The sequence below is a fragment of the Scyliorhinus torazame genome, chromosome 14 (assembly GCF_047496885.1).
Source record: "Scyliorhinus torazame isolate Kashiwa2021f chromosome 14, sScyTor2.1, whole genome shotgun sequence".
NCBI classification, from domain to species: Eukaryota; Metazoa; Chordata; class Chondrichthyes; order Carcharhiniformes; family Scyliorhinidae; genus Scyliorhinus; species Scyliorhinus torazame.
Genome location: NC_092720.1, coordinates 200,919,509 through 200,944,093, shown reverse-complemented (window position 1 = coordinate 200,944,093; position 24,585 = coordinate 200,919,509). Strand labels below are relative to the sequence as shown.

General features: G+C 47.6%; 1 protein-coding gene across 1 annotated transcript in view; it reads right to left on the bottom strand.

Annotated features, from left to right (window-relative positions):
- Positions 1 to 24,585, bottom strand: part of LOC140390348 (uncharacterized) — a 222,817-nt gene that overhangs the window by 162,972 nt on the left and 35,260 nt on the right. The window contains exons 3-4 of the mRNA XM_072475420.1: positions 11,173 to 11,435; positions 7,703 to 8,044 (exon numbers count right to left, since the gene is read on the bottom strand). Of these exons, the coding sequence (XP_072331521.1) occupies positions 7,703 to 8,044; positions 11,173 to 11,435 (605 nt within the window). The remainder of the gene's footprint in view (positions 1 to 7,702; positions 8,045 to 11,172; positions 11,436 to 24,585) is intronic.

Here is a 24,585-nt window from a genome sequence, read left to right as displayed (position 1 = left end):
GTGCTGCACAGTCAGAGGGTCAGTACTGAGGGAGTGCTGCACTGTCAGAGAGTCAGTACTGAGGGTGTGCTGCACAGTCAGAGGGTCAGTACTGAGGGAGTGCTGCACTGTCAGAGGGTCAGTACTGAGGGAGTACTGCACTGTCAGAGGGTCAGTACTGAGGGAGTGGTGCAATGTCAGGGGGTCGTTACTGAGGGAGTACTGCACCGTCAGAGGGTCAGTACTGAGGGAGTACTGCACTGTCAGAGGGTCAGTACTGAGGGAGAGCTACACTGTCAGAGGGTCAGTACTGAGGCAGTGCTGCACTGTCAGAGGGTCAATACTGAGGCAGTGCTGCACTGTCAGAGGGTAAGTACTGAGGGTGTGCTGCACAGTCAGAGGGTCAGTACTGAGGGTGTGCTGCACAGTCAGAGGATCAGTACTGAGGGAGTGCTGCACTGTCAGAGGGTCAGTACTGAGGGAGTGCTGCACTGTCAGAGGGTCAGTACTGAGGGAGTGCCGCACAGTCAGAGGGTCAGTACTGAGGGAGTGCCACACTGTCAGAGGGTCAGTACTGAGGGAGTGCCGTACTGTCAGAGGATCAGTACTGAAGCAGTGTTGCACTGTCAGAGGGTCAGTACTGAGGCAGTGCTGCACTGTCAGAGAGTCAGTACTGAGGGTGTGCTGCACAGTCAGAGGGTCAGTACTGAGGGAGTGCTGCACTGTCAGAGGGTCAGTACTGAGGGAGTGCTGCACTGTCAGAGGGTCAGTACTGAGGGAGAGCTGCACTGTCAGAAGGTCAGCACTGAGGGAGTGCTGCACTGTTAGAGAGTCAGTGCTGAGGGAGTGCTGCACTGTCAGAGGTTCAGCACTGACGGAGTGCTGCACTGTCAGAGGGTCAGCACTGAGGGAGTGCTGCACTGTCAGAGGTCAGTACTGAGGGAGCGCTGCACTGTTAGAGGGTCAGTACTAAGGGAGTGCTGTACTGTCAGAGGGTCAGTACTGAGGGAGTGCTGCACTGTCAGAGGATCAGTACTGAGGCTGTGCTGCACCGTCAGAGGGTCAGTATGGAGGGAGAGCTGCACTGTCAGAGGGTCAGTACTGAGGGTGTGCTGCACAGTCAGAGGGTCAGTACTGAGGGAGTGCTGCACTGTCAGAGGGTCAGTACTGAGGGAGAGCTGCACTGTCAGAGGGTCAGCACTGAGGGAGTGCTGGACTGTTAGAGAGTCAGTGCTGAGGGAGTGCTGCACTGTCAGAGGGTCAGCACTGACGGAGTGCTGCACTGTCAGAGGGTCAGTACTGAGGGAGTGCTGCACTGTCAGAGTCAGTACTAAGAGAGTGCTGTACTGTCAGAGGGTCAGTACTGAGGGAGTGCTGCACTGTCAGAGTCAGGACTAAGGGAGTGCTGTACTGTCAGAGGGTCAGTACTGAGGGAGTGATGCACTGTCAGAGTCAGTACTAAGGGAGTGCTCTACTGTCAGAGGGTCAGTACTGAGGGAGTGCTGCACTGTCAGAGTCAGTACTAAGGGAGTGCTGGACTGTCAGAGGATCAGTACTGAGGGAGTGCTGCACTGTCAGAGGGTCAGTACTGAGGGAGTGCTGCACTGTTAGAGGGTCAGTACTGAAGGAGCGCTGCACTGTTAGAGGGTCAGTACTGAGGGAGTACTGTCATGGAAGAGGGTCAGTACTAAGGGAGTGCTGCACTGTAAGAGGGTCAGTATTGAGTGCTATCCCACAAATTCTGCCACCCCTGGCAAGACCCCAGTTTGCATAGTTATAGGGAGGCTCTCCTGCCTGCTCCATTCCTCATGTCACCGTCAAGCCACTCACAACCAGAAGGACAGTAAGAAGCCTTACAACACCAGTTTAAAGTCCAACAGGTTTGTTTCAAATCACTAGCTTTCGGAGCACTGCTCCTTGCTCAGGTGAATGAAGAGATATGTTCCAAAAACATATATATAAAGTCAAAGATGCAAGACAATGCTTGGAATGCGAGCATTTCCTGGTAATTTACAGATCCAGAGAGAGGAGTAACCTCAGGTTAAAGAGGGGTGAATTGTCTCAAGCCAGGACAGCTGGTCAGATTTTGCATGCCCAGGCTAGATGATGGAGGGTGAATGTAATGCGACATGAATCCCAGGTCCCGGTTGAGGCCGTACTCATGTGTGCGGAACTTGGCTATAAGTTTCTGCTCCAGAAGGACAAGAATTGTTCCGGCGCAGAAATAGACCATTCGGCCCATCGTGTCGACACCAGCTCTCTGAATATGCATTGCAATTTATTGCTACTTCCCTGCACATTATCTGTCTCTGTTCTTATAACCATCTCACGTCCTCTCCAATGCCTTGATTGAACCTGCCTCCACTATAACAATAGTTTTTATTGTCACACGTAACTTACATTAACACTGCAATGAATTTACTGTGAAAAGCCCCTAGTCGCCACATTCCGGCGCCTGTTCGGGTTCTCAGAGGGAGAATTCAGAATGTCTAAATCACCTAACAGCATGTCTTTCGGGACTTGTGGCAGGAAACCGGAGCACCCGGAGGAAACGCACGCAGACACGGGGAGAACGTCTAGACTCCACACAGACAGTGACCCAAGCTGGGAATCGAATGTGGGACCCTTGTGCTGTGCTGTGAAGCAACAGTGCTAGCCACTGTGCTCCCGTGCTGCCCTAAAGTTCCAGGCAGCGCATTCCAGACCCCAACCACTCGTTGCGTGAAAGCGTTTTTTCTCGCCTCACATGTACATCTTTTACAACCCACTTTAAATCTGCGCCCTCTCGTTCTTGCTCCTTTTATGGCCCTCCGGGACTGTGTCGCCACTTCCATAATGTGGTGCCCAGAAGAGTACACAAAACTCCAGCTGAGATCCCAATGATGTCTTTCAACACCAGTTTAAAGTCCAACAGGTTTGTTTCAAATCACTAGCTTTCAGCGGACACATTGGGGACACCACCACCTGGAGGTTCCCCTCCCCAGTCACAAACAGGTCCTGGTTGAAAATATAGCGCCGTTCCTTCAGTGACCCAGCGGGGAATCGAACCTGGGACCCTGGCGCTGCGAAGCCACAGTGCTAACCACTTGTGCCACCGAGCTGCCTGAATAAAATATTTTTCAAAAAAAACTAAATGGCCTGTTACGGTAACCGTTGATGTTTGAGAATCACCTGCCAGAGCCAGACTAGCTGAATATTTCCAAATTTTCTTTGTTTTACTGCCATTAAGAGTAACCCCCACCCCCCTCCCACCCTCCCCATTAGCCCCACGCTCTGCCTCCTGCTGTTCAGCCAATTTCCTAACCGGGTCAATAATTTGTCTTCAGTTCTATGGGTTTGATCTATAGCTCACTGACATGATGACAAATAACACCCACAAACATGCCCCTCCTGCCTCTTCAAGAAGTTCAGTCAGATTTCTCGGGCCTGACCTGTTGTGTTTTGTACTCTGGGATAACACAGGCTGCAACTCGATGCAGCTTTGACCAAAAGATACTCCAGACTTTGAAGTAAGTTCAAGGTGATTTACTGAACCATTAGCACAGTTCTCTATGAGTTCGACTCTCCTGCTAATCTTGCTATAGTAATTCAGTCTAACTAACCAGTCTGCTCTAAGCCACGTGGTGGGTGTGATGCTTCTGATCTGCCCCTGTCCTGCTCGCTAAGTGTCGCCTGTGGAAAGAGACAGAGCATGTGTGCCCTGTCCTTATATATGGGTTGTGTAATGCCCCCTTGTGGTAGTGTCACCTCTGGGTGTCTTGACTGCACATTGATCGTGTCCTATTCTATGTGTTCATTAGCTGTACGTCTACATGTCATGATGTCTCTGGTGCTCCCTCTAGTGTTTACTTAGTCGTAGTGTATTTACAGTAACCCCTTGTGCATTTACAGTGATGCATATCACCACATGACCTGTTCTCATTTACAGACCCATGTTGGCTTTCTCTCTCACTCTCTCTCTCACTCTCTCTCTCTCACTCTCTCTCTCTCACTCTCTCTCTCTCTCTGTCCCTCTGATCAGCTGAGAATTTCCAATTTGTTTCTTCCCCTTTGCCTTAATTATAGACTTGAGCAAATTTCCTGGCAACGAATGTTAGGCCAAGCTGTGTATACATCCTTGGTTTCCCTCTCTCACCTTTCTTCAATGATGGAGTGCCTTTCGAAGGGGAACAGAGATTTCCCCCTGGGTGGTTGGGGGGGTGGAGGGAGGGGTTGAGGGTGATGGGGTGGAGGCGGCAAGGACAAGGAAGTATAATCTTAAAATTAGAGTTAGATTGCTCAGGAGCGAAACCAGGAAGCATTTCTCTCAGCAAAGGGGAGTGGGAATGTGGAACTCTCTCCACCAAAAGGACATGGTGCAGGGGAAATGATTGATGATTTCTGTCATGTGAGAGTACCTTTAAGAAATGGGTGTTTATAAATGGGTGCGTATGTAAATATCTGCAGTGAGCGTACCTTTAAGAAATGGGTGTTTACTCCTGCAGTGATGTCAGAGAGTGGGTGGAGCTGGGCTGTCTGTCGGCTTTTTACTTTCGTTTTAGGCTGTTTTCTGCAGGGTATGTTTTAGTTTTGTTTTCAGTGTTGGAGCTGAAGCCAGACAGAGCAGGTGTACTGTTGATCTCTCTGCCATGAAAAGACTATCTCTTGATCATTTGGTGAATTCAGAATTATACATGTTCTCAGTCGTGACTTTAACCTGAAGTGCTTCTGTTAAAAGGTGCTTCTTTTGTCTTCTGGATGTTGTTTGGGAAGTTAGTAAGGATTACTTATTGTTGTATTCTTTGGGGGTTGTATTTGAATTGATGGTTGCTAAGATGTTCACTGTATGTTTTAAAAAGATTAACTTGAGTTCATAGAATAAACATTGTTTTGTTTTAAAAAAGACGTTTCCATTTCTGCTGTACCACACCTGTAGAGTGGGTCGTGTGTTCCCCATACCACAATCTATTGAAAGTTGTGGGTCAGGTGAACTCCATGATACACTTTGGGGTTCTCTAAACCCTGGCCCATAACATTTCCAAGACTGAGTTCAATGAATTTTTGTTGGCCAAGAGTCTTGAGGTGAATGGAGCAAGGTTCGGTGGATGGAGCCAGGCTTGCAGACAAGCTACAGTGCAATTGGCTGGTGCAGGAAGCCAGAGGGGCTGAATGGCCTCCTCCTGTTCCTGCGTTCCTTCCTGGATTGCCCTGGCAACCTTGGCCAAGTTCAGCCTGCAGCTGCCGGTGTTGAAAAATTAGCTGCTTCCGGAACCTTCATGCCAGAAATGAGATCGGCCAATCGGTGGCTCCAGTCCAACGAACTCTGGACCAGAAGCCAGAAGAAAACTCGCGGGAGATTGAGGTAAAGACACTCACAGAGAGGTTCTGGCCACGTCGTCTCTGCGAGAGTTCAACAAACAAACAAAACACAATTACTACCTCCTTTCATCTTGCAAGATCGTCAGTTTGTCATTTGCTCTCTCCTTCCTTCCGCCCCTATCACAGACCTTCTCTTTTGTTTCATTCCCCTGCTCCTTCCTTCCCCACCTCTGTACTTGCTTTTAAACCTGTTGGATCTCTAATTTTTTCCAGTTCTAGTGAATGATCATCCACCTGGAACATTAACTCTTGTTTCTCTCGCTGACCGACCGGTTCAGTATTCCCAGTGTTTTCCATTTACGTTTTCAGATTTCTAGCAGCTGCAGCACTTCCGTGGAATAAACACAGCCAGGTATCCATGGAAACACATTGCTGCGGCGATGCAGTGTGGTATTTGGGACACTTCAATGGGTTCCACTGAGAGCATCTAAACCAGACCACGTGGTGACTGCTTCCAACATCTACTTAAATGGTCAGTGGCTCCCAGTGAGTTGCAGTCTTTCTCCATTTTGATAAAATTCAGCTTCTTTATTCTTCCTACCAAAGTGCACAACTTCACATGTTCCTACATTATATTCCACCTGTCAAGTTTCTGCCCATTCACCGAACCTGTCCATATCTCTCTTTGTGTCATCTCCACCACTTACCTTCCCATTTTTAAAAATCTCATCTGCAAACTTCCCTCATCCAAGTGATGAATATATATTGTAAATAATTTGGTCTCAGCATTGATCCTCGTGGCACTCCACTAGTTACAGATTGCCATCCTGAAAATGTCCCTCTTATCTCAACTCCCTGTCTACTATCAGTTAGCCAACCCTCTATCTATGCTAATATACTACTCCCAACACCATGGGAGCGTATCTTATTCAGTAGCTTTTTGTGTGGTACTTTATCAAATACTTTTTGGAAATTCAAGTCCATCTACTGGTTCCCCTTCATCTACCCTGCTCATTACCACCTCAAAGAATTCTAATGTATTTGTCAGGTATGATTTTCCCTTCATGACTCTGCTTGATTATATTATGCATTTCTTCTTTTTTCTTTAAATTTAGAGTACCTAATTCATTTTTTCCAATTAAGGGGCAATTTAGCGTGGCCAATCCACCTACCCTGCACATCTTTGGGTTCTGGGGGTGAAATCCACGCAAACACGGGGAGAATGTGCAAACTCCACACTGACAGTGACCCAGAGCCGGGATCGAATCTGGGACCTCGGCACCGTGAGGCAGCAGTGCTAACCTCTGCGCCACCATGCTGCCCCCGTATTATGCATTTCTAAATGCTCTGCTTTAGATCCTTTATAATGGACTCTAACATTGTTCCGATAGGCTAACTGGCCTATAGTTACTTGATTTTTGATTACCTCCTTTTTTGGCAGTTTTCAAATCCTCTGGAACTTTTCCAGAATTTAAGGATCCTTGGATAATTACTGCATCCAGTATCTCTGTAGTGAGTTCCTTTAATATCCAGGGATGAAACCAATCAGGTCCAGGGGACTTATCGGCTTTTCGTCCCATTAGTTTCTCTCGGACTTTTTCCCCGAGAGATTCTTATTGTATTTGTTTCCTGTCCCCGTTCTGCCTCTTGATCATTGAGTATTTTTGGAATGTTATTAGTGTCTTCAACCGTGACGACTAACACAAAGTATTTGTTTAATTTCTCTGTCATTTCCTGGTTCCCCATTATTACCTCCCAGTCACATTCTCCAAGGGGCCTACATTCACTTTGGCCTCCCTCTTACTTTTTATATATTTAAAGAAGACCTTACTCTCCGTTTTTATGCTACTCACTGGTTTACCTCATAGTTTATCTTCTCCCTCTATTATTTTTAGGTCATCTATTGTTGGTTTTTAAAACATTGTGTGCATTTAATGGAACCACAATCTGCCCTGACCAACTGGGTTTTTATGAAAAAGATTCATGGTCATTATTGGATGTTTTAATTTTAGATTTTTATTAAATTGAAATTTCGCCATCTGCCATGGTGGCATTCGAACCCAGACTCCAGAGCATTACTGTGGGTCTTGGGATTAATAGTCCAGTTACAATCCCATCTTGTCACCACCTCGCCAACCTATTCTACCAGGTTAATTTAGGATGTTGTGTCTGGACCAGATAAAGTCGTGGGGTTTTACAACACAAAAAGAGGCCTTTTGGCCCATCGTATCTATTCTATCCCATTTCCACCCTTGCTCCGTCACCTTGAATGCTATTCAGAGTGGGCTCACACTGCTTCTCACAATGCCACATCCAGCTACACACTGGCAAACTGAGCCACCAGGCTGATGTCCAGAGTGGAAAAGTCATCCTGTCAATTTGCTTTGACCTTACTGTGAGCTATCGACAGTGAAAAGGAACTTACCTGGGAGGCAGGCGCACTGGTCCATCACACCATCTCTCGGAAAGCATGTCCCTCCATTTTGGCAGGACGATGGGAAGCAGGTGGTGGAGGGGATCTCGCAGTTGGGGCCGGTGTAGGTAGATGGGCAGGAGCATATGTACGAGCCGGGCACGTTGATACAGGTGGCTCTGTTCTGACAGGGCCCTCCCAAGCCGGAGCTGCACTCATCCACATCGATCTCGCACACCTGGCCCTCAAATCCCGGGTCGCACTGGCAGGTGAAGTGCCCCTTGGTGCTGGTGCATCTCCCACCATTGGTGCAGGGGTTGGCAGTGCATAGATCTGCCAGCTGACATTGAGGACCTGCAGGACAGAAGATAAATGTCAGTGACCTCAGTCCTACTTGAAACATCCACCTCATCCACCAACAGAAAGAAGGAAAATGTAACCACCTCCCCATGAGATTCAACAGCATTAGAATCACTGTATCGGCCAACATCAACATATGAGTGGTTACCATTGACCAGAAACTGAACTGGATCAGGCACATAAATACTGTATAAATACTGTGGTGAAAAGAGCAGATCAGGGACTGGGAAGTCTACAGTGAGTAACCCACCTCCTGACTCTTCCATGCCTGTCCATCACCTACAAGTCAGGAGTGTGATGGATTACTCTCCCCTTCCCTGAATAGGTACAGCTGCAACAACACTCAAGGTGCCCAACACCATCCAGAGCTGCATGATTGGCACCCCATCCACAATCATTCAGCCCATCCATCATGGACGCTCAGCGGCAGCCGTGTGTACCATCTACAAGATGCACTTCAGCAACTCAGCAAGATTCCTTCAACAGCGCCTTCCAAACCCACGATCTCTGCCACCTAGAAGGACAAAGGCAGCAGATATCTGGGAGTACCCCCATCTGCAATTCCCCCTCTTAAGCCGCCCATCAACCTGACTTGGGGGTTCTCTCACTGCTTCCTCATCACCACTGGGTCAGAATTCCCGGCCACTAAAAGTCTTTCCAACCTGACAGGAATTTATTGACCTTCGCAACACCTGGAGAGAGGGCCGCCCTTTCTAGGCCGACTTTGCATCCAGGTTACCTCCTGGATGTTTCTGCAGCCTCCCCACCTCCTCCATACTACCTGCCCCTCCACCTATCTTTGTATCATCGACAAACTTAGCCAGAATGCCCCCAGTCCCGTCATCTAGATCGTTAATATATAAAGAGAACAGCTGTGGCCCCAACACTGAACCCTGGGACACCACTCGTCACCAGTTGCCATTCCAAAAAAGAACCTTTTATCCCAACTCTCTGCCTTCTGCCTGACAGCCAATCGTCAATCCATGTTAGTACCTTGCCTCGAATACCATGGGCCCTTATTTTACTCAGCAGTCTCCCATGAGGCACCTTATCAAAGGCCTTTTGGAAGTCAAGATAGATAACATCCATTGGCTCTCCTTGGTCTAACCTATTTGTTATCTCTTCAAAGAACTCTAACAGGTTTGTCAGGCACGGCCTCCCCTTGATAAATCCATGCTGACTTGTCCTAATCCGACCCTGCACTTCCAAGAATTTAGAAATCTCATCCTTAACAATGGATTCTAGAATCTTGCCAACAACCGAGGTTAGGCTAATTGGCCTATAATTTTCCATCTTTTTCCTTGTTCCCTTCTTGAACAGGGGGGTTACAACAGCGATTTTCCAATCCTCTGGGACTTTCCCTGACTCCAGTGACTTTTGAAAGATCATAACTAACGCCTCCACTATTTCTTCAGCTATCTCCTTTAGAACTCTAGGATGTAGCCCATCTGGGCCCGGGGATTTATCAATTTTTAGACCTCTTAGTTTCTCTAGCACTTTCTCCTTTGTGAGCTTTCCTTTTAACATCCATAAGACTTAAAACACCTTTTCCCAGAAGCACATCAGGTTAAAGTCACTACTGTTGTAGTTTTAAATCACCAGGATCGATTTACAGTCTAAAAGGGGATTTAGATTACAGAGAGAGACTCTAATACACCTTCTAGCTGTGACTGCAGCTATCCAGCTCTGAAAACGAAACTAAAACACACCCTGCAGCAAACTGCCTAAAACAAAAGTAAAAAGCTGACAGACAGCCCAGCTCCACCCACTCTCTGACATCACTGCAGTAGTAAACACCCATTTCATAAAGGTACTCTCACTGCAGATATTTATATACATACCCATTTATAAACACCCATTTCTTAAAGGTACTCTCACATGACACCCACAAAGGTCAGATGAGGCCCTTGAGCAGGCATTAATTGGCCAAGCAAGGGGCCTCAATTGGCAACAGGGTGGGAATTGCGTCCACTTGCCTTCCCGCCATGCACTTAATCGGGATGCAGAGGGAACGTGGCGGGATGCCCACCCACCACCCTCCTGGCCAAGTATATGCCAATCCACACCCCCCCCCCTTCCGAACCCACCACTGGGGAGGCCATTAACTCCCGCACCTTGCCTTAATTATGGACAAAGTTAGCAGGCGATTTCAAACATTTGTTTGTAATTCCGAAGAGCTTTGATGGAGAAACTGTTTCCAGGCGGCAGAAGGCATACTAATGAGAGATTACCGATTTCAAATGATCTGAAGGGGAGATGAGGAAAATGTTACTCACTCAGTGACTCATTCTGACCTGGAACGCACTTCCCGAAAGTGGTGGAGTGGAAGGCAACTCAAGAGTAATTTTTAAAGGGGATTTTGATCATAAATCGAAGGATATATTTTCAGATCTATGGGATAAGAATGGTGGTGGTGGGGGGGGGGGGGGGGGGGGGTGATTGCTCTCACCCATCCCTAATTGCCCTTGGACTGCGCGGCTCGCTCGGCCATTGAAGGGCCAGCCACATCGCTGTGCGCCTGGAGTCACACGTAGGCCAGGCCGGGTAGGAGCGGCAGATCTCCCTTTCTTAAAGGTCACGAGGATGGGTTTTTAACACCGATATTTTCACAGTCACCATCACCCATCTAGCTTTGAATTCCAGATGTATGGATTCAATTTAAATTCCACTCGCTGCCATGATGGGGTTCGAGCGCATGTCCCCGGATCGCAGCTCGGAAGAAGAGACACACGGATGCGCAACGTGAACTTTGTGCCTCCCTCCACAGATGCTGCCAGACCTGCTGAGGTCTTTATTCCAGCACTTTCTGTTTATTGCTTTCCCCAGGATGTAGGCCCCTGCCTCTATACTAATAGCCCAGTGACATTATCATTACCCCTCCATTCCCCCCAATATCCATGATATGTTATTCGACAATGATTTGGCAGGTGCTGATTCAGTGTCGCAGGTGCTGTTCGCTGACCCCCTACCGTAGGCAAATGGCCAACATTTGTTACACCAAGCTGATCGGCCTTGAAGGCAGCATACTTTGACTCTCCAGTCAATTTGGTGGAGGGTCTGGGGCGGGGTTGAGGGGGGGGCTGGGGGGGGGGCGCAGCTATTGGATAATCATCTGTCCTTACCTGTCCAGCCGTGCAGGCACTTGCATCTGTAGTCGTTGTCGGAGAGCAACTCGCACGTCCCTCCATTTAGGCAGGCGTTGTTCCTGCAGCCGCTGCCGAGGAGGGTCTCGCAGCGCCTGCCCGCGTGGCCGTGTGGACAGAAGCAGGAGGCGGCGACGGAGCCATTCCGGATGACGGTCTCACACGTGGCGCCATGCAAACACGGAGCGCTGGAGCAGGGGTCCAAGTGCTGGCAGCGGTCACCAACGTAGATTGGCGCACAACTGGGGAGGAAGCAAGATTGCAATCAAAAAAGGAAGCAAGTCAGGCCGATTTCATTGTGACGAGGGTGCGCTTGCCACTGGGGACAAAACACTGTGAATAGCAGAGGGCATCAACCATGGCTCAGTTGGGATGTGAGTGGGAGGGGGGGCTGAAATCACCCTCACCTCTGCATTGTGATGAATGTAAGAAATTGCTACTATATATATTGTATTACATGTATTTGTTGTAATGTTTGATAAGCCCGGGTTAGGATGTGTATGCATCTGCTGTCGTAATTTTTTTTTGAATCCTGGGGTAAAAGACAAACTCTGTGGCTGCAAAAGGTACAATTATGGTGTTGTAAAAGTGAGATCAACATTCTTTCAAGCCATGTTTCCCAGTTTGGGTCACTGTCTGTGCGGAGTCTGCACGTTCTCCCCGTGTCTTCGTGGGTTTTCTCCAGGTGCTCCGGTTTCCTCCCACAGCCCAAAGATGTGCAGGTTAGGTGGATTGGCCATGATAAATTGCCCTTAGTGTCCAAAAATGGTGAGGTGGGGGTTCCTGGGTTACGGGGATAGGGCGGTGGTGTGGGCTTAAGTAGGGTGCTCTTTCCAAGAGCCAGTGCAGATTCAATAGGCCGAATGGCCTCCTGCTGCACTGTAAATTCTATGATTCTATGATGCAATGAGAGGCCTAATGAGATTTTGTTACGGTTTCTGGGGAGTAGATAATTAGACATATTGGGCAAAATTCCCCATTGGCGGGATCCTCCGCTTCGCTGGCAGCGCACTCATGCCACAATGGCCGGCTCATGCCCCATTGGCCGGCTGTCGGGACGGAGGATCCCACTGCCGGCAGGGGAGCGCCATGCCAGAAAATGGGTCTGGCGGGACGGGGAATCTCGCCCAATGTGTTTAAACTTAAGTAATTAGGTCATGGGATTTGAATGGGATGAGGATGATGTAAGTGGGAGGAGCCAGGCCAGTAGTAGGCAGTTTTTAGTTTAGTTTCTGGAAGGTGTAAGCTGAACAATAGCTTTTGCAGAAGGCTGTCAGATTCAGCATTAATCTGACAGACAGGGATCTGCAGGTTGCTTACTGAAAGTGTCTCTCGCTCGCTCTCTCTCTATCTATACATGCAGTATTTTAAAAGAACCCTTATCCAGAGGCCAGCGAGTAATCCTGTGTTTGCTAACTTTATTTAAAAGTGTTTTTTGACCTGTGATGGGTTTTGCTTGATTGGAGATAGAGAAGGTATCATCCAGAAGTTAGTATTTTATTTTATTGTCAAGCATTGTTTCACTAGCAATTGTAAGCTATATTTCTGTGATGTTCAGGTAGTTTAATACCGTGTTATTAATAACATTTGTTTTAATATACCAGATTCCGATTTGAGCGTGGAACCACTCCAGGAGCGAAGTATCCTTTCCTCGCAGTTTTATAAATTAAAAGACATTGTTTGGGGTTCCTGTCCGGTATCTGACAAAATCTTGTGGTCTGGTCCGGGATTGTAATAGTGTCTAACGGTTACGTAGATGGATTGGAGAAACTGGGACTATTTTCCTTTGGGAAGAGGAGGTTGAGAAGAGATTTGGTGGTGGAATTCGAAATCGTTAGGTGCCCTGGAGGAAGTAGATGGAGAGAAAGTGTTCCGAAAGACGGCAGGGCCGGGACCCAGAGGTGAAAGGAGATGCGAGGACAACCCTATTCTCTCAGCGAGGTGGTTGGGGTCTGGAACGGACTGCCCGAGTGTGCGGAGGAGGCAGATTCAATCCTGGCATTCAAAAGGAAATTGGATCATTAAGTAAAAATGCAGGGTTACAGGAAAAAGGCAGGGAGTGGCACTCGGTCAATTGCTCCTCCGGGGAGCCAGTTCCGGTCTGGTGGGCTGTATACTGTGACCACTCTGTACGTCTTTGAAAAGCTCCGGAGTTTGAATCCCTATCCCCAAGACTTGAGCGCACAAACAAGGCTGGCTCTTCAGTACTGAGGGGATGCCGCTCACTCATATGAGGGCATTAGATATTTTTGAATTAATTCATGGAAAATGGTGGGCCAGCAGTATTTATTGGCCATCTCTAATTGCTCTTAAACTGAGTGGCATTTCAGCAGAGCAATTATAAGTCAACTCCGTGCACCAAAGTGTGTCTGGAGTCGCATGCAGGCCAGGCCAGGCAAGGAAGGACGGTAGATTTCCCTCCCTGAAGGACATTGGAGAAGTGGGTGTGATTTGCCAGCTGTTCACGACGGCGGGAAATTCTGGTTTCCCGGTGACGAGGGGTGCTGACAACGGCGGGACTGGTAAATCCCACTGGTGGGCCGCCTCCCCTGCCAAATAACACGCGGCGGCCTGGTCAGTAAATCCCGCCCACTGTCTTTACCCCCCGTGGTTTCCCGGCCATAATTTCTAGATTTTTACTGAAGCCAAACTTCACCATCTGCCATGGGGGGGATTCGAACCCGGGTCACAGGACTCTGGATTGCCCAGTCCAGTGCCAAAACCACTATGCCATCGCCTCCACTAAATTAGCGCCCCTATCTGCTCTCTCGATCTATAAGATCCACGACCAGCAGGGGGAATTCTCCCCAGTGTCGTGAAACAATATTTATCCCTTGATATTACAGGTTGTTACAGGGCACTGTGACAGATAGACAGTGTTACAGGACAGAAAGTATTATGGGAAAGAGAGCATCACAGAGTGCATTAGGAACTGTGATGGACTGTTTTACGGAACGTCACATTACAGACCAGAGAATATAAAATAACAGGGTTCAATTTGACTGGTAGAGGATATTACAGGTCAGGGCATATTACAGGACAGAGGGCATTGTAACTGGCAGAGACTATTACAAGACGCAGGATGCTGTAACTGGAAGAGGGTGTCACAGGGCAGCGAGTGTACAGGGCAGAGGGCATTCCAGGGCACAGGGCAATGTGACTGGCAGGGGTTATCAAAGGACAATTTGATTAATCCATTCGACTGCCCTGACTCTCAGAGGTTACGTATCCACGAGCTTGCCATGAACACTGGAGCCAGTTTCATAGGAAATGTTAGACGTGATGATTTATGTCACACAGCCAGCGGCACTGATCAACAACCCAGATAAGGAACTCCTGGAACTGATCACTGGAGCAGAGCCACTTACATTCTTCTTTACACCACAGAGTGTGGAAACAAACAGTCAAGAAGCAGAAACCTTCTCCGTCTCTGCTCTCATCCTCTCCTAACAGTGCTGACCCATCACTGCAGCATGTTCACAATACCAGACCCTCCCTCACTACCCCTCACCCAGTTAGTTTTCCATCCACCTGGCCATTCCTCTGCGAGCCGGCGGGGAGGCTATTCAACAACAGAAGGCATCGTGCTCCATCGAATTCAGTCCTTTTCCCACCTAAAGTCTGCACAAACACATTCCAATGGAATCATGGTACCACTCGGCCCATCATGTCTGTGCTGGTTCTCTGCAAGGGCTTTCCAAATTAGCCATTGTCCTCCCCCCACACCCTCTATACTTTCCCCCCGTGGTCCTGTGAATGTTTCCACCTCGGTGTTTTATCCAATCATTGCTATTAACATGTGGATCACCAGGAGGCGACCCAGAGACTTGGGGAGACTTTGGTTCCCCGCTGGTTTCTCCATGCCAACACCTCGGCCAATCACAGATTACTTGCCGACCAATCAGCACCCTTTCCATCCTTAGGAAAATTTGTGAATGTATGAAATTTGGTGTTCTTGTGTTTGTCCTGATCAGTGCAAGATGAGAAGCATTGGTAACCTGCCTCTTATATCAAGTTCTGTACTACCAACTGACTGTCCAGCCGTTTCCCCCCAATTTTACCTCCAATTTTCCCCAATCCCAATCTCCAGTTATTTCCCCACTCACAAATACCAGTCTCCAGCTGTTTCTCCCCAGGGTCCAGATCTCCAGTTATTTCCCCTCCCCTCACCAACCCCAATCTCCAGATATTCCCCCCCCAAGGTCCTGATCTCCAGTTATTCCCACCAAAAACCCTCTGCCCCCCCCCCCCCTCCATCCCTCCCATAAACAATCCCAATCTCCAGTTGTTTCCCTCAGGATCCTGATCTCCACCTGATTCCACCTGGATCCCAATCTCCGTTTTTCATGATCGTTCTGGCCACATTTATCCAGCCCCTGCCTACCTCTGAACTCTGACCAGAAGCCTGTTTCACGGAAAGACATTGGGCGGGATTCTCCGGTCGCCAACGCGGAAATCGCGTTCGGCGATTAGCCGGAGAATCGAAGTCCCCGACCAAATCGGGGGGGGAGGCGCCGCTTTCGTGATGCTCCGCCCCCTTCCAAAGCGCCGTAACCGACGGCCTCAGGACATTGCCTGTGGCCCTCCCCCGACCGGCCAGTCCCCGGTGGCGTCGGTCGCGTGTGTTCTCATCCGTCGGGAACTCGGCGTGGCGGCTGCGGTCTCAGTCCAGCACCGCCAAAGTCGGGGGTGGGGTGGGGGGGGAGGGCCGATCTGCAGGCAGGGGGGGCTTTATCAGGGGCTGGGGGCACTGTTGGGGGTGGTTCGGGGCGAGCGAGCCGGCGCTATTTTGCAGGGCGGATCCGCGGGCAGCCGGCGGTATGCTGCACGGTGCAGCCACTGCAGGCCGCCGCCATGCGCATGCTCGGCCATGGACCCGGCAATTCTCCGGGCCGTGTCGGCAGCTGGTGCCGGCTGCTCTGCGCTGCCGGCGTGCTAGCCCCCAGCTACATGGAGGATCGGTGGCCGTTTTGCGCCAAATGTTCGGGTATAAAACGCCACCGTTCCCACACCGGCGTGAGGACAGAGCCTCACAATCAGAGAATCCAGCCCCCCAAGTCTAAAAAAAAAAGGCAGCCAGACACTCAGACCCCGAGTGTTTGAAAGTGGCCGTTGGAGGAAGCTGGAATGTAGTTTTGTCCTGCATCAAAATCTATGAGCCAAGGTGTTAAGGGTAAGATCCTGGCATGGATAGAGGATTGGCTGACTGGCAGAAGGCAGAGAGAGGGGATAAAGGGGTCTTTTTCAGGATGGCAGCCTGTGACTAGTGGTGTGCCTCAGGGGTCTGTGCTGGGACCACAACTTTTCACAATATACATTAATGATCTGGAAGAAGGAACTGAAGGCACTGTCGCTAAGTCTGCAGATGATACAAAGATCTGTAGAGGGACAGGTAGTATTGAGGAAGCAGGCGGGCTGCAGAAGGATTTGGACAGGCTAGGAGAGTGGGCAAAGAAGTGGCAAATTAAATACTATGTGGAAAAGTGTGAGGTTATGCACTTTGGAAGGAGGAATCTAGGCATAGACTATTTTCTAAATGGGGAAATGCTTCGGAAAGCAGAAGCACAAAGGGACTTGGGAGTCCTTGTTCATGGTTCTCTTAAGGTTAATGTGCAGGTTCAGTTGTCAGTTAAGAAGGCAAATGCAATGTTAGCATTCATGTCAAGAGGGCTAGAATGCAAGACCAGGGATGTACTTCTGAAGCTGTATAAGGCTCTGCTCAGACCCTATTTGGAGTATTGTGAGCAGTTTTAAGCTCGCATCTAAGGAAGGATGTGCTGGCCTTGGAAAGGGTCCAGAGGAGGTTCACAGTCCCTGGAATGAAGAATTTGTTGTGTGAGGAATGGTTGAGGACTCTGGGTCTGTACTCTTTGGAGTTTAGAAGGATGAGGGGGGGTCTTCTTGAAACTTACAGGAGACTGCGAGGCCTGGATAGAGTGGACGTGGAGAGGATGTTTCCACTTGTAGGAGAGACTAGAACCAGAGGACACCATCTCAGACTAAAGGGACGATCCTTTAAAACAGAGATGAGGAGGAATTTCTTCAGCCAGAGGATGGTGAATCTGTGGAACTCTTTGCCGCAGAAGGCTGTGGAGGCCAAATCACTGACTGTCTTTAAGACAGAGATAGATAGGTTCTTGATTAATAAGGGGATCAGGCAGGTGAATGGGGAGAAGGCAGGAGAATGGGGATGAGAAAATATCAGCCATGATTGAATGGCGGAGCAGACTCGATGGGCCGAGTGGCGTAATTCTGCTCCTCTGTCTTATGGTCCTATAGTCTATGGTCCTATGACTCTCCCAGGTCTGCGGGAAGCTTGCCAGTCATGCTCTTGTCCCACTTGGATTGTCCCCAGTTGCTCCCTGCTCTGGAATGTCAGGCAATCCTAAATCCAGAAACTGAGACAGGGAGAGCCACGGATGCGATTCCTGCCTCATCGCCAAATCAGCTCTGGCCTCAGTGCCTCTGTTGGGAAAACCTCAGGAAATCCTGTCCGGCCAATGGGCTGGAGTCATCAGTCTGCGTCTCTCTTTTCCAGTCTTCAGGAGAAGAGGAGAGAGAGAAAGAGACAAGAAAGAACTCGCAGCCCCTTGCACAACTCAGAGACTTTGCTGTGTTTGTGAAGTGTGCTGACTGTTGTAATGCAGGAAATGTAAGCAACCAATGTGCATACAGCAAACTCACTAACAGCAATGTGAAAATCACCTCATAATCACTATTTACTGCTGTTGGTTGAGGGATAAATACTGGCCAGGACACTGGGGATAACTCCGCTGCTCTGCTCGGAAATATTACCATGAGTTCTTTCACACACACACACCTGAAACTTCAGGAGGATTCTCAATTTAGTGTCTCATCTGTAAGATGGCACCTCCAACGATGCAGCATTCCCTCAGGACTGACTTTCTGACAGCACTCAGTTCAGCTCAGTTGGCTGGACAGCTGATTCATGATGCAGGGCAAGGCCAACAGCGTGGGTTCAATTCCCGTACTGGCTGAGGTTATTCATGAAAACCCCTAACCTTGCCCCTCGCCCGAGATGTGGTGACCCTCAGGTTAGGTCACCACCAGTCAGCTCTCCCTGGCAAAGGGGAAAGCAGCCTATGGTCATTTGGGACTGGGGTGACTTTACTTCGACTCTTAACTTTACTAACACTCTGACAGTGCAGCTCTCCCTCAGTACTGACCCTCTGACAGTGCGGCACCCCTCAGTGCTGACCCTCTGACAGTGCAGCACTCCCTCAGTACTGACCCTCTGTCAGTGCAGTACTCCCTCAGTACTGACCCTCTGACGGTGCAGAGCTCCCTCAGTACTGACCCTCTGACAGTGCAGTAGTTCCTCAGTACTGACCCTCTGTCAGTGCAGTACTCCCTCACTACTGACAGTCCAACAGTGCAGCACTCCCTCAGTACTGACCCTCTGACAGTGCAGCACTCCCTCACTACTGACCCTCTGACAGTGCAGCACTCCCTCAGTACTGACCCTCTGACAGTGCAGCACTCCCTCAGTACTGACCCTCTGACAGTGCAGCACTCCCTCAGCACTGACCCTCTGACTGTGCAGCACTCCCTCAGTACTGACCCTCTGACACAGCAGCACTCCCTCAGTACTGAGCCTCTGACAGTGCAGCACTCCCTCAGCACTGACCCTCTGACTGTGCAGCACTCCCTCAGTACTGACCCTCTGACACAGCAGCACTCCCTCAGTACTGACCCTCTGACAGTGCAGCACTCCCTCAGCACTGACCCTCTGACTGTGCAGCACTCCCTCAGTACTGACCCTCTGACACAGCAGCACTCCCTCAGTACTGACCCTCTGACAGTGCAGCACTGCCTCAGTACTGGCCCTCTGACAATGCAGCACTCCCTCAGTACTGCCTCTCTGACAGTGCAGCACTCCCTCAGTACTGACCTTCTAACAGTGCAGCACTCCCTCAGTATTTGCCCTCTGACAGTGCAGTACTCCCTCAGTACTGCCCCTCTGACAGTGCAGCACTCCCTCAGTACTGCCCCTCTGACAGTGCAGCACTCCCTCAGTACTGCCCCTCTGACAGTGCAGCACTCCCTCAGTACTGACCCTCTGACAGTACAGCAGTTCCTCAGTACTGACTGTAGGGGATTGGTCTTTAGTCCTACCTAAGCAGATCAAGCAACTTACTGGCATACAGATTATGTAATTAATGGGAACAGTCAGGTCTGTCTGTAGTTTTGCAGTTTGATATTGGATTTTAAGTTGAACAGCAGTTTTGTGAAATGCTGCTAGGTTGACCAGAAGTGTACTTAATGTGCTCTTGAAAAGAACTCTCTTCAAATGTCTCTACACAGCTACACTGTAATATGTTTGTTAACTTTATTTATAAGTGGCATTTGAACTGTATTCAGATAATTAATTTAGTAGCAGATATAGATAATAAGTTATTTTATCTTCTGCTTATTAACTGTTTAACTGATAATTGTGAAGCGATCTCTTTGATGTTATATGGTTAATTCTGTGTTTAAATTAAAGTTTGTTTGAACAAAAAAGAGACCTATTGGTCAGAGTCACCACTATTGGGGTGAGGTATCCTTTCCTCACGGTTTTACAAATTAAAAAATTGTTTGGGGTTCTTGTCCAGTATCCTGACAAATGTTAGTGTCTAGTCCAGAATTCCAACAAAACTGAGGGCTTGTTACCAGGATTAAAAAGTATAATTCCTAGTTTGTTTTAGAATTATTGAATTTAAAGACCAGAGCATGCCTGAGGAACAGGTGCTTTATTCCAGGTGTTAGTACACTTGTCAGTTTAAACAAAGTGGTTCATCCAGTGACTAAGAGTTTCCTGGGTGTGGAAGAGTTCATTCTGGTTGGTTTACAAAGGGTGGTTAAAATAAAGCGTTTGGATTTGGCAGTCAAGCTGAAGTTGACTTTACCTGAAGGGGTGAGGAAGATGGAATTAATTCAAGTGACAGCTCAGCATTTACATTTGCCAGAGACACAGTCTGAATCGTTAGAATTAGCTAAAATTTAAGTACAAATGAAACAATTAGAAATGCAGGAAAAAGATAAAGAGAAATAGAAAAAAATAGAACTAAGACTGTGTTATAACCTGCCTACTGACGATTGGCTGGGGACTAATGATTATCCCACAATCCTATGGGAGTATGAACTTCCCCAATGAGGGGGGCGGAGAAACTCCTACTATAAATAAGCTGGCCAGTCCAGGAACCAGGAGGAAGGAGAAGGTAGCAAGGGAAGTTACTGCTACTGCTATGTATATGTTGTTATAGTAAATAAACTTTATTATTTTGTATCCTTAAAACTCGTGCTGGATTCTTCGGGGCCCTTACAAAAGACTGCATAAATTGAAATTACAAGATAGAGAGAGAGAGTAGAGTATCGATGGCAGAAGAAAAGGAAAGATAGAGTGGCAATGGTAGAAGCAAAAGAAAAATGAGAGAATTTGAACTTTGGAAGATGGAACCTCAAAGAGATTATCAACTTAAAATGTTGGTGTTAAATGCAGAGATTGAGAAAAATTCAGAGGGAGGAGTAACCCCTCTTAATCAAAATCATAGTGGGTATATGTTTCAATAAACAAGGTTTGACGAGAAAGATGTGGAAGCTATTTTTATCTCTTTTGAGAAAATGGATAAGCAATTGATTTAGCCAAAAACCATGTGGGTATTGTTGGTTTAAATAAAGTTGGTAGGTAGAGCTAGTGAAGTGTTTGCCTCACTATCAGATGAGGTATCTAAGTATTATGATGAGGTGAGAGAAGCCATTTTAAGTGCATCTGAACTCATGCCAAAAGCCTACAGATCGAAGTTTAGAAATATAAGGAAAGAATCAGGTCAGACATTTATAGAATTTGACAGAATCAAACAAACTAATTTTAAGAGGTAGATGGGAGCACTAAAAGTAGACCTAATGCCTAAAGCTCTGAAGGAAACGGTTAATCTGGAGGAATTTAAAGATCCACATCCCACAGCAGTGAGAGCTGTTGTGGAAGAGCAAAGGATTAAATCTGCGAGACAGGCAGCAGAAACGGCAGATGGTTTTGAATTAGTTCATAAATCAAGGTTGGATTTTGACATCAATTTGAATCTGTGAAGGATAGAAACTGGGAAAATGAGAAATGGGCAGGTGGGCAAGGCAAAGGAGTTTTAGTTGGAGATATTAAAGAGATTTTGCCTCAGGTTAAAAAGGAAACTGATGAGGGTGGAAGAGAGAGAAGAAAATGTAAATGTTTTCATTGTAATAAAGTTGGGCACACAAAGTCAGTGGCTTAAGAAAAGTACTTGGGAGTCAGACTCTTTAAAACAGGAGAAGTCAGTGGAGTTTATTAAAATGGGGGGGAAAAAACATGGTTTCAGCTGAAGAAGTATAAAAGAATGTCCAGCGTGTTCAGAGCTGCGGTGATAAGCAGGTGTCAGAACTTTTAAAAGATTTTATTTGTGAGGGTGAGGTTTACTTGTGTGCACAAGGTGGAGGAGGTAAGGCGATTAAGATCTTAAGGGATATAGGAGCAAGTCAATCTTTAATGGTGAGAGATAAGGAAATATGTAGTTTGGAAGGAGTATGGCGAGAAAAGGTGGTAATATGAGGGATTATTGGCAAAGTGAGTAATATGGGGGCAGCACTGTAGCACAGTGGGTAGTGCCGTTGCTTCACAGCTCCAGGGTCCCAGGTTTGATTCCCGGCTTGGATCACTGTCTGTGTGGAGGCTGCACGTTCTCCCCATGTCTGCGAGGGTTTCCTCCCATAAGTCCCGAAAGACATACTGTTAGGTGAATTGGACATTCTTAATTCTCCCTCTGTGTGCCCGAACAGGCGCCGGAGAGTGGCAACTAGGGGCTTTTCACAGTCATTTTTGCGGTGTTAATGTAAGCCTACTTGTGACAATAAAGGTTATTATTCCATTATGCAAGGTAAGGTGAGAGAGTCCAGTGACAAGTGGTGAAGTGGTGGCAGGAGTAGCAGAGAAATCCCCTTTTTCAGGGGTACAGTTATCCTGGGTAATGCGATAGCTGTATCACAGGTGGGAGTGATGCCTACTCTGACTGAAAAGCCGGTGGAAAGTCAAACAATGAAGATGTTGCAAGAAGCATACCCTGACGTGTTTGCAGGTTGTGGTAACACGATCACAAAGACATAAGTTGAGACAGGAGGAGGAGAAATCAAGATAAGTCGGCTGAGGTTCAGTTATCAGAAGCAATCGTTGACCAGCTGATTGATAAGGACCAACAGCAGGTGGAGGATGAAGCAGATATCTTTAGTTCAGGAAAGTTAGTCAAATTACAACAGAAGGATTCAGAAATAAAGCAGTTATATCAGAAAGCACGTACAGAGTAGAATCTGTAGTATCACTGAAGTGTTATTATGGAAGAAATAATGCATTGATAAGAAAATGAAGACCTTTACATATTCAGGCAGACAAGAAGTTCATCAAATTGTATTACCAGTGGATTATAGAAAGGAGGTTTTGCGGATAACGCCTGAGATTCCAGTAGGGGGCATTTAGGAGCAAGGAAAGCTCAAGCACAAATACAATAATACAAAAAGTGCAAAAAGACGTAGTTCAATTTTGCCGTACATTTCACATATGTCAGGTGATAGGGAAACCTCAAGCGACAATCAAACCAGCACCCTTAATACCCATTACCCTTCATGCAACCTCATGGATTGCGTGGGACCCCTTCTTAAGAAGAAAAGTAGGGAATCAGTATTTGCTGGCCATAATGGATGTGTCTACTAGATTTCTGGAGGCCATTTTATTAAGAAATGTTCCAGCTAAGAGGGTTGTAGAGGCATTAACTACATTTTATTTCAGGTACGAATTGCTAAAAGAAATCTAGTCAGATCAGGGATCCAATTTTACGTCAAAGTTATTCAGGTAGGTAATGGATAGTTTATGAATCAAGCAATTTAAATCAGGAAACATTAGAAAGGTAGCATCAAGCTTTAAAGGTCATGTTGAGGGCCTATAGTTAGGATTATCCAGAGGATTGCGATAAAGGAATTCCATTTGTACTATTTGCAATTAGGGATGTACCGAATGAATTCACTAAATTCAGTCCATTCAAATTGATTTTTGGTCATGAGGTAAGAGGACAATTTAAACCGATGAAGGAAAAGTTGGCAAGTCAAAACTCTGAAACTACCTTGTTGGACTATGTATCAAACTTTAGGGAGAGATTAATGAGGCCTGGTGAGTTGGCTAGAGTGCATTTAAAATTGTCATGGCATGTGATGAAAAAAGAGGAGGATAAGAAATCAAAAACTCGTAGTTTTGTTAGTGGAGAGAAAGTATCAGTATTATTACCAGTGGTAGGTGAATCAGTAAAAGCAAGATTCAGTGGGCCTTATGAAATCAAAAGGAAATTGAGTGAGTTGAATTATTTGATAAGAATGCCAAATAGATAGAAAACCCAAGAGTGTATCATGTTAATATGCTCAAATGGTACTTTGATAGGAAAGAAGGCAGATGTGTTAGTAGTTATGACTCAGAGAGATTCTGAATTTCACATTCCTCAAATTAGATTGGACAATGAGGAAGTAATAAGAAATTCAGATAAATTACTGAGTTACCTTCCGAAGGAAAATCAAAGTGACCAATTCAAATTAAGCAAAATCCACAGACTCAATCCACTAAAGTTGGCACAGGTTTAAAAGAAGATTGAAAGAATGCTTAATAATGATATCATTGAAGTGAGTTGCAGCAATTGGAGCGTCGGCCATGGCAGGGGCTGACATGGTCAGCACGTAGGAAAAGAGTGCCCCCACGGCACAGGCCTGCCCGCGGATCAGTGGGCCCCGATCGCGGGCCAGGCAGGCCACCGTGGGGGAACCCCCCCGGGACCCTGGAGCCTACCCGCGCCGTCAGGTCCCGCCAGTAAGGGACCTAGTTCAATTTACGCCGGCGGGACTGGTATAGAACCAGCGGGACTTCGGCCCATTGCGGGCCAGAAAATCGCCAGGGGGGCCCGCCGACCGGCGCGGCGCGATTCCCGCCCCTGCCGAATCTCCGGTGCTGGAGGATATGGCGGCCGGCGGATGCGGGATTCACGCCCCCCCCCCCTCCCCTCCCCGCCGATTCTCAGACCCGGCAGGGGGTCGGAGAATCCCTCCCCAGATTCCTTGTTTGGAAGACTGCATTGAAAAGGTGGGACAAGAACATTTTATTGCCAAAATTGACTTATCAAAGGATATTGTGCCTTTAGCAGAAAGACAAAGGAAGTTTTGGCTTTGTAACAGCAAATGGTGCATCAGTTTAAAGTTATACCATTTGGAATAAAGAATGCACCTGCAGCATTCCAAAGACTAAATCATTTCTGGACTAAATAATTGTGCAGTGTGCACAGACGATCTGGTCATGTTCAGTCAAACAAGGAAGGAACATTTGGAGCATCTAAA